This window comes from Gigantopelta aegis, chromosome 8, assembly GCF_016097555.1.
Source record: "Gigantopelta aegis isolate Gae_Host chromosome 8, Gae_host_genome, whole genome shotgun sequence".
Taxonomy (NCBI): Eukaryota; Metazoa; Mollusca; class Gastropoda; order Neomphalida; family Peltospiridae; genus Gigantopelta; species Gigantopelta aegis.
In genome coordinates this window covers 14,293,283-14,307,041 of record NC_054706.1, presented here as the reverse complement: position 1 = coordinate 14,307,041, position 13,759 = coordinate 14,293,283, and the positions used below count along the sequence as shown (strand labels likewise).

Genomic DNA, 13,759 nt, shown 5'->3' with positions numbered 1-13,759 from the left:
ATTTGTGAGAATTTTAAGTTGCTTCACGGATACGAGAACAGAACGACAGTTCACATTAATATTGTGCCCATACCCTAATTGAATATATATATATATTTAAATCAGTGTCACCCCTAACTAGTATACTAATAACTGAAATCACTGAAACACACACAAAGCATGTTAAATAATTCTGCCTATTTCAAAGATTAGGCAAGTCTCTCTTTGCAACAAAGAGTGAGTCTAATTCAATTAACGATTGCCCTGTTATTTTTTTTAAGGTTTAACAGGGTATGAACAAAAAAGCATGCACCAACTGTGTGAATTGGTGAAGTTTACCATGCCTTTTGTTTCACACCCAGATGAACCTGAAACAGAACACACAATCCGTATTACTGAATTTGAAACATATTTATTGATAATACACAAACAAGATTTTTTTTGCTTCTTTTTAAAAAAAAAATAACACTCAATAATACAAAGCACGAATATAAAGTGACATAATCAGATGTAATGTTCCTTTTCCCTAACTTCATCATTTTTATGTTCAATGAAAAATAAAATCATGTTGCTACAGCTAAACTAAAGGGGATGCCTTTGAAATATACTGAATATAATGGAAATTAATAACATATTTTAGCAAGGAATATCAATTAAATACAATAAACTACAAAAACACAAGATTATGAACAAACAGTGTTTTCCCTAGAAATTTGGCAAGGCTTGATAGACTAAAACACTCTTGGGGAATTTTCACAATTTTCAAGGCACTTATTTTTTCTTCATTAAAGACAAAACAAATCTATTGAAATAAATACAAATGTAATTAATGCTTGCTTTAATAAATGAACAACAAAATACATAACAGGGATATATAATTTATTTATTTAAATTAATAATAATTTATTTTTAGTTATATAAGTTAACCCATGAAAGGCACTTTTAGAATTCTTGAAAAAGGCTTGTTTAATCTCAGGGCAGTATAGTACTGATTAAGGCAAGTTGGCACTAGACTATTGAGGCATAGTGTCGCACCATACTAAAAGCAGCTAGTGAAACACTAGATAAATAGAAAATACAAACCTGCATTCAGCAGTGATGAGTTCGGCATGTTTGTACGACAGCAAGTACGACTGGTTATCTACATTTAAAAAGCTAACCTGCAAAATAATACACAGAATGGCTTCAAAAACATTATCACAGTTCAGTGCTGGAAAATGATTTCTGATAACACTTTAATTTTTTTTTTACAATTCACTTAAAAGCCGTCTGCAACAATTTCAATCAATTTAAATATGCTTCCACGTAGATGAGTCAACAGTTAGCTCCCTTGCCTACAGTAAATTTTTCTATAATCTTAATTATGACTACATTTTACAGAGTAGTCTTAAGATGGCAACAGATATGTGAATGCTTTTTAGATCAAACAATTTTTTTTCTTCTCTAATAAGCTAAGTTTTTTTTACATGTATATTGTTTTTTTAGTAAAAGGTGCCAAACTTGCTACCTAGTTCATTAAAAACAAAACTTGCCAAAACTATCATTTAATTCAGAATAATGCAAAGGTGTCTGACAATGACACCAACTGAGGCTGGGGAACTTATATTTTTATCTTCAAAATTGCCCTCTCCCCACTTTAAATGCTTATGTAATGTTACTGACTACAGTCAGTATTTAAAAATATATACCATATTGACATTACAAATTTGTATCTACTTATTTAATGTCAGAGTTTTCACAATTTTGATTACTTGGTGCCCCTCCACCTTCCCCACCCATTTAACGACATACTCAACACATTTTAGCTATTGTTATATTGCATCGGACATATGGTTAAGGACCACAGAGATACTCTGGAAATTCACTTAATGCACTCCATGTATGGTTAAGGACCACAGAGATACTCTGGAAATTCACTTAATGCACTCCATGTATGGTTAAGGACCACAGAGATACTCTGGAAATTCACTTAATGCACTCCATTGGCTATTATATTCCATTAATTAGCAGCAAGGAATATTTTATATTCACTATCCCATGGACACTTGGTGGCCCAAGTTTAAAATACAAACAAAATAAATAAAGGTTTAAAACATTGCTTACATTTTCTAACACTCTAAGGCAACGGTCAAATCTTCGTAAACTGGGAACGGCACTATCAATACCATCATGAAGACTCTCAATAATGGTGTGAGAACATTTAGACACTGAAAATAAAATAAAAAAAATAAAATTAAGAGATAAAGAGTCATTGTTTGCTGCCAATGTAACATGTTTTAGGCATGTGTGTGGGTGGGGTGGGGTGGCACTGGGCTGTGGTTCCAGATTGTGGTCATGCCTCCCTCAGAATTTACAATTTATATAAAAAAAACCCAAGAAAATTAAAAACAAGAAAATTCACTTTAAGCAGGGATAGTTTTGACTCCCCAAAAACCCCCACAGCACACGTTTCTGTTTCAGACTAATACAAAAATTTTAACAATTAAAATGACACAATCCAATTTCTCATTTAAAATGTAAGTTTTTCTAGTCGTTCTAATGTTTGTAATGGCACAAACTGTATTTTACTTAATATATATCAGGAAATATGTTTGAGCTACTACATACTTGGGATAAGCAGAGTTATTGGTATACCAGTGCATTATGATTCAAATGGTAAATAGTTATTACAATCCACCCCACCTGTACCAATACATTCGGTAAATTCCACGTTTCTAATTTATTATCAGTCAGAAACACCAATCTCTCAGATTAGACTGGTTTTCTTAACGGTGTTCAAAGATGTGATAAAAGAAGGGCACAACATTATTATGTAAGCTTTAGTATATCAAAGTAATCCATATATGTCATGTTTAAATAATATAAAATATATAAAAATTGTCTTAAAACTATCTAAAATGCAACATTTCATTTAAAAACTTTAAACTTCCCCATGGGAATAAAATAAAGTGTAATGATTAAAACAGACCACCAGATGAACAGATTAAATACAATGTAAGCTAATTAACTTCAACTTAATCATGTATTTTTTTAATTTTTTTTAGTAGAGCTTTCTTTGAAATTAAACGTCTTGTTTGCAGTAAACCGCCTTGATTTTTGCTGTTTAACTTATAAAAATTGCTATGCCTTAATTTTATTTCACTCTAAATTTAAGATAAAATTGATGTACTATTAGTACTATTTATAAAAAAAAAATTTAACGAGATTAACATGCAGTGAGAGACAAACTGGGCAAAAAAGTTATATATCCAATTAACATTCTTCTGTACCAATAGTTGACAGAGTTAATTCCCTTTATCCCTAAGCTATTGACCAGCAATTCCAACCTTCATTTAAATTTACAACTTTCAACATACATGCTTACTGACATGTTCTACTGTAGCAACATGTTCCTTCCCCCTAATAATTATCACCAAAAAGACACCCCCCCCCCCCCCCCCCACACACACAAATTAAATATATGTCATTAGCTTTTGCTGTGGTTTGAACACCATTTCCCTTTCTGTGTGCTCATTTTCACATTCTCTGTCAAGCTTTTAACAGTGCTCATAGAATAATAAATTCAAGACGTATTTGAGAAGAAATTAAAACTTATAAAATAAAGTGGCACCATGTTTTTATAGGAATTTATCTTATTTCTATTTTTAGTAGGCCTACTTCCATTTCTGATGAAACAATCTCAGTCACATGTGCATTGAACAGAAATAAATAAGGAAGGAACAATGAAATATGTTTACAAATCCATGTCAACTATGTGTGTACTGTACAGCCCACCCAGGTGGATCATAAGAAGGAAGAAACAAGGCCATGTCAACTATGTGTGTACTGTACAGCCCACCCAGGTGGATCATAAGAAGGAAGAAACAAGGCCATGTCAACTATGTGTGTACTGTACAGCCCACCCAGGTGGATCATAAGAAGGAAGAAACAAGGCCATGTCAACTATGTGTGTACTGTACAGCCCACCCAGGTGGATCATAAGAAGGAAGAAACAAGGCCATGTCAACTATGTGTGTACTGTACAGCCCACCCAGGTGGATCATAAGAAGGAAGAAACAAGGCCATGTCAACTATGTGTGTACTGTACAGCCCACCCAGGTGGATCATAAGAAGGAAGAAACAAGGCCATGTCAACTATGTGTGTACTGTACAGCCCACCCAGGTGGATCATAAGAAGGAAGAAACAAGGCCATGTCAACTATGTGTGTACTGTACAGCCCACCCAGGTGGATCATAAGAAGGAAGAAACAAGGCCATGTCAACATGTGTGTACTGTACAGCCCACCCAGGTGGATCATAAGAAGGAAGAAACAAGGCCATGTCAACTATGTGTGTACTGTACAGCCCACCCAGGTGGATCATAAGAAGGAAGAAACAAGGCCATGTCAACTATGTGTGTACTGTACAGCCCACCCAGGTGGATCATAAGAAGGAAGAAACAAGGCCATGTCAACTATGTGTGTACTGTACAGCCCACCCAGGTGGATCATAAGAAGGAAGAAACAAGGCCATGTCAACTGTGTGTGTACTGTACAGCCCACCCAGGTGGATCATAAGAAGGAAGAAACAAGGCCATGTCAACTATGTGTGTACTGTACAGCCCACCCAGGTGGATCATAAGAAGGAAGAAACAAGGCCATGTCAACTATGTGTGTACTGTACAGCCCACCCAGGTGGATCATAAGAAGGAAGAAACAAGGCCATGTCAACTGTGTGTGTACTGTACAGCCCACCCAGGTGGATCATAAGAAGGAAGAAACAAGGCCATGTCAACTATGTGTGTACTGTACAGCCCACCCAGGTGGATCATAAGAAGGAAGAAACAAGGCCATGTCAACTATATGTACTGTCAGTGTTTTTGCTGCTCCATTTAAGTGGGGCAGCTTACCCAGCTATTGCTATTTGCCGCCCTCCTTTATTTTTCTGCGCCCCTTTTTATTTTCTCGCACCATACTATATTTTACAGCACCTATCTCAGGTATTTTCAAATGCACACTTTTTTCCACATAAAAAAAACCCAACAACAATCAGTCTGCACACTGGACATCAAAGGAAACAAGCTGCTTTGTATGTACGAAAAAGCAACTGACGAAAAATTTACGATAGTTACCGTAACGTAATATAACAATATTTTTAACAGCCTCTATTTTGTCCCATACCTGTATCCATTTGTATGTTTAATATACCCAATAAAAGTTATATTTTATTTGAGCAATGAAAACATTTATATTTTTTATGGATTTGGCAATCTCCAATTGAAAAAAACACACCTTATTTGGCCCCAAATTTATCACATGATCAGAACAGTCATTCTGTCTTTTGTTTCCACTAACTATTGTTTGATATTTTGTCCTCAATTGGAGATATAATTGGTTGTAACTGATGATTTTTACTTTCTGTCATTCTGTTAATTCAGCAATTCTTTATAAAATATTATAAACTTTTAATTTTGGGGGGATATCACCTCTTATAAAAACAACGAAGTGGTAGTGTTTATCATTAAAATCATTTATCTAAAATATATACACCGCCTTTACAAAAACGAAACTAGAAACTAAAAAATGTATCCGCAGTGTTCTCGCTGGGTGAAAAATGAAGGAGGGCAGCCGCTCGGCTCCACACCCGTAAAACCCCCCCAAAAAACCCCAATAAACGAAAAGCAACCAAAAAAAAAAAGGGGGGGGGGGGGGGTCAAGTTTGGTTACCATATTGTTGTGTGTTGGTAGACTTGTTGTGACGGAACATGCTCTTAATTTTGTTTTCGCCTGTGGCGATATTAATTGTTTTAGAGGGCCGTGTGCAGTCTCAATATGCACTTAAGCTCAGGTGGGTACCTTGTTACGTAATACCTCTGCACGACGGTCGTCGATCTGTACTTTCTAATACACACCCAGCCCAGGTACGGAGGCCATGTGGCCAGTAGTTACGTAATACCTCCGCGATTGGCGACAGTAAGTCTGGCCATCTAAGCAAAATTGTCGTCTTGGTCGCTGTGGAAATATCACTTGTAGGTATTCGGTGCCGCGATGTACCCCCAAGCGATACTGGAATTCTATAATAAATAGCTAGGGTTTTAGAGATATCAGGGAGAAACATAGGAAGGCTGCAGGGGAAACGGACACGGAAACGAAATATTTAAGTTCAGTCCGGGCGTGGTAAATATATTTTTCTGCTCTGTGATTGACGTGACTTTAAATATTTTAATACTGTATTATACCAATATTATTTAGACGGTGCTGCCGGTAATCTGACGCAGTAAACTGTAGGCTCACTGTCTAATATATTTAAAGCTTAACCAGTCATCCTAGAGGACCTAGGTAAACTGTAGGTTATTGTCTTTATTGTGATTGGTACCAGTATTAATTCTGTGTTACAAGGTTACTGAATGAGTAGTTACGGGTTAATTAAAAATTAACCAGTTAGGAATAGAGTTGTAATTCCTTTATTAATTAAGTTCCCCTGGCAGCGTTTCTCAATTATCACAGGTTACTGAATGAGTAGTTAAGGGTTAATTAAAAATTAACCAGTTAGGAATAGAGTTGTAATTCCTTTATTAATTAAGTTCCCCTGGAAGCGTTTCTCAATTATCACACGTGTGGGTGTTGTGTCACGGTGAAGTGATTAGAATATTGTGTAAACTAGACACCTAGAGATTAACTAATTAAGTGATCAGTTCTGGGTTGTTATTATTTGTTGTTGTTAATTAACTACTGCGGCAGTACATTTGTCAGCATAGGTTAATACAGATTCCAAAGTGTATCGTGTTTTTGTTGTTTTTTCTAGTGAACTAAACGTGCTATATTATACATATTTTATATAAGATCGTATCTCTGATCATACCTAGAGACGAGCCACTAGGATATAACCGCCCGTTACAGAGAGATCTAATAGATATACAGTTAGGAGAGATATTTTGATAATCGTGTTTCATTCAGTTACTGGTATTATAGGATCCCCATGACACTTGTGAAAAGACATACTCCTTATTTTGGCTACAAAAAAGTACAAAAAGTAAATACAAAATACAAGCACTCGTCTTTTAAATGAACTGAAGATGATATCGGTCTGACATTCACGGACAGTTCCGGTTTTGCTGAACCAATCAGAGTTTTAATATTATTATTTTTAATAAAGATTTCAAGATATACGAAAAACATAAAGATATTTGTAAAGTGATCCCCTAATGTCGGATATATTTTTTGTTATTTCCATCTTCATTGAATGAATCGATCGCTGTGATAAAATATCGCCAGTTTTGTTTTTGTAAAGGCGGTGTATATATTATTTGGCACTCAAGATAAATGATTTTAATGATAAACACTACCACTTCTGTTGTTTTGATAAGCGTTCATATCCCCCCAAAATGAAAAGTTTACAATATTTTACAAAGAACTGCTGAATAAACAGAATAACAGAAATGACAGAAAGTAAAAATCATCAGTTACAACCAATTTATATCTGCAATGGAGGACAAAATATCAGACGATAGTTAGTGGAAACAAAAGACAGAATGACCGTTTTGATCACGTGACAAGTTTGGCGCCAAATATGTGAGGGTTATTTCATTCGGAGATTGCCGAATCCGTAAAAAAAATTTCATTGCTCAAATAAAATATAACTTTTATTGTGTCTATTAAACATACAAATGGATACAGATATGGGACAAAATAGAGGCTGTTAAAAATACTGTTAAATTATGTTATGGTAACTGTTGTAAATGTTTCGTCAATTCCTTTTTCGTACACAACGCATCTTGTTTCCTTTGATGTCCAGTGTGCAGACTGATCGTTGTTTTTTCTGTGTGGAAAAAAGTGTGCATTTGGAAATAGCGGAGATAGGTGCTGGAAAATAGAGGGGAAAACAAAAATAAAGGAAGGTGGAGAACGTGAACGGAGGGCTGCAAAATGGAATAGCGGGACGGGGCGCCCCGCTTAAATAGAGCAGCGAGAACACTGATCCGACATTAGGGGATCACTTTACAAACACCTTTATTGTTTTTCGTATATCTTGAAATCTTTATTAAAATAATAGTATTAAAACCCTGATCGGATCAGCAAAACCGGAACTGCCCATGATTGTCAGACCAACAACATCTCCGGTTCAATTAAAAGACAAATCGGCTTGTATTTTGTAGGCAAAAAAAAATTGTAGGCAAAACAAGGAGTATGTCTTTCCACAAAGTCGACAACACACAATATGGTAACCAAGCTCTCCCCACACACCCTTTTTTTTAAAGGATGTGGTGCCGCGTGGCCGCCCTACTTTAATTTTCACCCAGCGAGAAGAAGGAAGAAACAAGGCAATAGGTTCACAAACCCATGTCAACTATGTGGTCAAGGGCTCCTTGCGTTCTCAACTCCTCTTTGAACCACTCTCCAGCTCGTCTCGAAGTTAAACTCAACAAGGATTCCATCGCTAGGTAACCAGTCTGAAACACACATCAATAAAACAAAAAATTAAATGGCATGACTTGAACTTCAGAATTTGTCATCTACACCAATTTTGAAACAATTTATTTGGACACAATATGACTATTTTGAGCTTGTAAACGGCAATTTTAAAACTATTAATGTTTGCAACAAATATAAAAACTAAACGTTATCTCTTCAAACGATAACTCATTTTTGTTTTTTTTATTCACCAGCAAAACAAGTGCCATTAGTAAAATCCCTGACCTACGGCAATTCATATAAGTGTTATGGCAACATCCATAGCAGCATGATATTTTCAAAAGAATAACAGTACATTTTATTTTATTAAAGGATCTATGGACCTTAAACATTACTGAGTCATAACTTTTAAAACTAACAAGATATTATGGTAAAAGAAAATATATAAAATATGAAAACTCCCTAATAGCAAAGATACTACTAAAGCCCTAGATTAATATGTTCACATTTTGTGAAGTTATCTTTAATGGTTTTGCTGTTCCAGAATAATTATCCATCAAGACGGTCCCCATTTTGATATCCTCCACAAATCTATTTGCAGGGGATAATTCAGAAGAAAACACAGATTAAATTGTACACACAGATATAGTGTCAGTCTCAAAATTTGAGGTTTCTTCATGCTTCAAGTCTTTAATAAGGTCTTGCACCCTCGTTTTTGTTTTCTCAAGTTCTTTGACCTCATCTGGGTTCAGCTGGGAAAATGTCTCCTTTTCTGAATCGAACTCGAGTAGTCGTAACATCAGATTGAGGCTGTCCGTCTCTAGATCCATGTTCAGTCGATCTCGACTCAACATATACATCATGGCCGCTGTACTCAGGGCAAGACTCTGAAAATATTCGAATAAAAACATTATCACTTATAAAGTCAGTGTACCGTATTTCCAACATCCCTCCAAACCCAATTCAAGAATAACATAACTTGAAAAAATATGAGAATGATAATTTTGTTCGTGTGTTGCAAGTGCAAATTTAATTTTACGTAAAAAGTTTTTATTCGCATGAAATTTAGGGCACCATTTACATGGGACATAATGGGTTAAGCAAAAAGAAAATAGGTTACCTTAATTTATTTCTGTGTAACATGTAAACGGGTTGTGCCGATTGTTAGAGGCTAGGGGCAGGATGTAACCCAGTGGTAAAGCGTTCGCTTGATGCACGGTCCGTTTGGGATCGATAACCGTCAGTGGACCCATTGGGTTATTTCTCGCTCCAGCCAGTGCACCACGAATGGTATATCAAAGGCTGTGGTATGTGCTATCCTATTTGTGGGATGGTGCATATAAAAGATCCCTTGCTGCTAATCGAAAAGAGTAGCCCATGAAGTGGGTTTCCTCTCTAAATATCTGTGTGGTCCTTAACCATATGTGTTGAGTGCGTTGTTAAATAAAACATTTCCATCCTTTGTTAGAGGCTAACAGGTGTCAAGTCTACAAACACCAAAATATGCCGTAACAGCTGACTTGGGATAGGAATTGTTACATTTATAAAGAATACTCTGAACTAGATGGTGTTTATATACGATGTGACTATATATACGAAGGCCGTGTCTATAGCCTCCATTAACGAGGGCTGGCTATATTCACAGCAAAAATGTATATAGGCAGTAAATAAGTACATGTATTTGATTGATCCATATTACCGAACCATCTGGAACATGAGGAATACATACTAAGTACTGTACAAACAGTGCATTTTCTGAACAGGGGAGGGGGTGGGGGAGTATATGAATTTAGCGGACCCTTTTGTGTACGTTTTCCATAGATATATCAGTGTTCGAGATTAACGGTATCCCGATATCCCGGGGATACCAGAATTTAATTTTGGATACCAGACTTCAAGAACCCAGTATCCCACCGGGATGCCATATAATACTAAATTCTCAGGTGGATTACCAGATTTTGAAATGTTAGTATCCAACTGGGATACTGGCCAATTTTTTTTATCTCAAACACTGTATATGAATAGCGTCATATTGACCCTACAGTACTAACAAAAAATTATGATGATGATGAATAAATAAATAAAAATAACAATTATAAATTATCAGTGGCTGAGGTAGATTAACTGAAAGAGAAACTACGGACATTATACAAACTAACAACAGGGCTTGAACTTAATAATTTTTCACTGATTGCAATTTTGAGGCTGCTTACGTAAATTTTTTAAAAAAGTTAATTTTATCGTAAATAAATATGACTAAAAGGTTATTTTGTTGTATTTAGACACATTTCAAATGCTCAAAATTGCAAGGAGCAATAAAACTCAAAATAAATTTTCTTATAGGCTACTACTAAAGCTGAGACCACTATCGGGTCCCCCTCTAAATTTATATAATGTTTTTGTAACAACCGCCTACTACTTACTACCTGCTACTTACTACTACCTGCACGTAGGACTGGATTCAAGTGGGTTAAGTAATAATTAGCCAACCTTTGGACGACAAAACATGCAACAGGACACTGTTTTTTTTACGCTATACATTAAAACCAAAATACTCAAAATAATTTGCACACGCACCTAATAATAATAATAATAGTAATAAATGGCGAGTTCATGTTCCGACTGTTTATTATTTTATTTCAACATATTAGCAGTTATTTTCGTCATGAAATAATATATTTTTTATTATTTGCCATGTATATAGCCGGCCCTCATTTGCCAAGTCTCTATACACGGTGATCGTTTATATAAAATCCAAAAATACATTATACAGTTGTCATATATATAGCCTCATCACTACGAGTCTGTTTTTCCATGTTTCATCACAGGAAGAGTTTCAAATTTTAAAAAAGAAGCATATCATGGAATTCCCTCGATTGTAGTTCAATTAAAATATTTTGGATCATACAATAACTAGGTTTGGTATTCCAAATGAATGTAAGTTTCATTTATAACGCATATTTAGAGAAACAAGGCCCACTAAATCCGTGAAAGGGTTCGCTAAATTCATATACTCCCCCACCCTCTCCCCTGTTCAGCAAATGCACTGTACAGTACTTAGTATGTATCCTCCTGTTCCAAATGGTTCGGGAATATGGATCAATCAAATATATGTATTTATTTAACGCCTATATACATTTTTTCTGTGAATATAGCCAGCCCTCGTTAGTGGAGGCTATAGACACAGCCTTCGTATATATAGTCACATCCAGATATTGTTCCTATGCCACAGGCCATAGACTATGGGCCTATATATTTAATCTCTTTGGTAATAAATACATGTATTAAGAAAAAAAAAAATTGAAAAAAAAAATGGCCAGACTGGCTGTGATTTTGCCGTTGGATCCATCAATGGTGGAGCATCAATGTACTCACCTATATTATTCAGGACTAGCTCTGGCATATACCAAATTTACAAGTTGCAAACTTTTGAAAGCAGCTGACAAATTTTATTTTAACTTGTGAGAAATAATTTCATGTAATAATTGACATTTTGTTTTGGAAATCCAATAGAAAATTTGGCACAATGTTCTGCTCACTCAAAGCTAGCCCTGTTATTACTGTACAGGATTATACTCACAGGGTCTGTACAGGCGTCATGCAGCAGGGTGAAGATCTTGGTGACTGTACCGTGAGCTCGGAGGTGCATTCTGAATGCTGGCATTGTACACTTCGTCGCCATCTGAATACAACTGTCGATGAAAAATAGCATGTTAATCCAATATGGCAGCATTCCCACTACAAATGATAATCTAGTATTAAAGAGTACAAATTTACTGTGATCAACTTGCCTCACAGTGATCAAAGACTTTAACTCAGTAAATTGTGTTTGTCTTACCAGTACTAATGACAAAAAAGTGAGAAGTTTTTTGTTTTTGTTGGATACAATAAGCTGCATTTCATCATGTGAAGTAAATCCATTTCTTTAATACAATAATCACGAAGAAAAAATTGTATGCTAGTTTAAATTCATATTAAAAATTTAACGTTTTCTTTGGGACATTAGATCTTACTGGTTTCTCAAGCCTCTGAAAATTGCGAGAATGATAGTTTCGTTTGCATGTCACTCATGATCATGACAGGTTAAACAAAAACAAAATGAGTTACCAGAATTTGTTTTTGTACGACCCATAAATGGATTAAGCAAATTTTAAATTCCCAGAGGCCTGTCTCTGCTCATCATCAGCAGCAGATCTGAGCAAAACCAATCTTATCTAATACCCAGATGACCTTTAATTCCATCTGCTGGCATAAACCCACCATTCATCATTACTATTCACATAGATATGGTACCACAACGACTCACGCAAGATCGGATCACAATCAGATATTCCAGAAATAACTAAAACACGGAAGAATTTTACACATGGTTGGGAAGGAGGGAGGGGGTGTCCCTGTAAGAATCTTGTTTATGTAAGGAAAGAACAACTAAACCTAAACTGATAATATCTCATTGTGTGTGAAGTAGCAATTAATAAAGTTATTTTGTTTAACACCACTGGTGGTCCCATTGGGTTATTTCTCGTTCCAGCCAGTGCACCACAACTGGTATATCAATGGCTGTGGTATGTGCTATCTGTCTGTGGGATGGTGCATATAAAAGATCCCTCACTACTACTGGAACAATGTAGCATGTTTTAGACTATATGTTAAAATTACCAAATGTTTGACATCCAATAGCCGATGATTATAAAAATCAATGTGCTCTAGTGGTGTCCTTAAACAAAACAAACTTAACTTTAACGTTTTAATGACACCACTACAAATGAAAAAAGTTTATTTTGTTTAACAACATCACTAGAGCACATTGATTAATTAATCATAGGCTATTGGATGCCAAACATTTGGTAATTTTGACATATAATCTTAGACAGGGGTTTCCCCAGGGCCGTTAGGCGTAGCTGCCCGACACGCCTGGTCCGTAAAGTAAGCGATTTGACGGCGTGGAAGCGCCTTAAATCAATTGCCGCTACGCCTTGATTTGAAGTACTTTAGAAAAACAATTATCACAGGTACGAGTGTGACAGTCGACTACCTCTTGCAAACAACTTGTGTACCAGTATATCAGCATACCTAATCACTATGACAGGTAAAACACTTCCTAATTACTTAACAATGGACCAGTCGTCTGCTCACAATTGGTGTTTGGTAATTTTACCACATCTACTGGGACCGCTAATCTGTCAGGAAGGCACTTACGCGTAACGGGATTCCCATGCCAAGCAATCAAGCTTCAAGGCCGATGAAAGAAGATGCCCATTGACAGAATCAACTGTACTATTTAACTCAATAAACAATAGGTGAAGCACTTTTTAATAGTACAGTTAAGTTGGCAATCAGTAATTTCTATCCCAACATCCCCTTCCCAAAACACATATTGAAAATATCCA

The 13,759-nt window shown here is 35.8% G+C and overlaps 1 protein-coding gene across 1 annotated transcript in view; it reads right to left on the bottom strand.

Annotated features, from left to right (window-relative positions):
* LOC121378404 (wings apart-like protein homolog) overlaps nucleotides 1-13,759 on the bottom strand; it is a 45,143-nt gene that overhangs the window by 16,358 nt on the left and 15,026 nt on the right. The window contains 5 exon segments of the mRNA XM_041506559.1: nucleotides 1,063-1,139; nucleotides 2,083-2,186; nucleotides 8,296-8,407; nucleotides 9,011-9,256; nucleotides 11,950-12,061. Of these exon segments, the coding sequence (XP_041362493.1) occupies nucleotides 1,063-1,139; nucleotides 2,083-2,186; nucleotides 8,296-8,407; nucleotides 9,011-9,256; nucleotides 11,950-12,061 (651 nt within the window).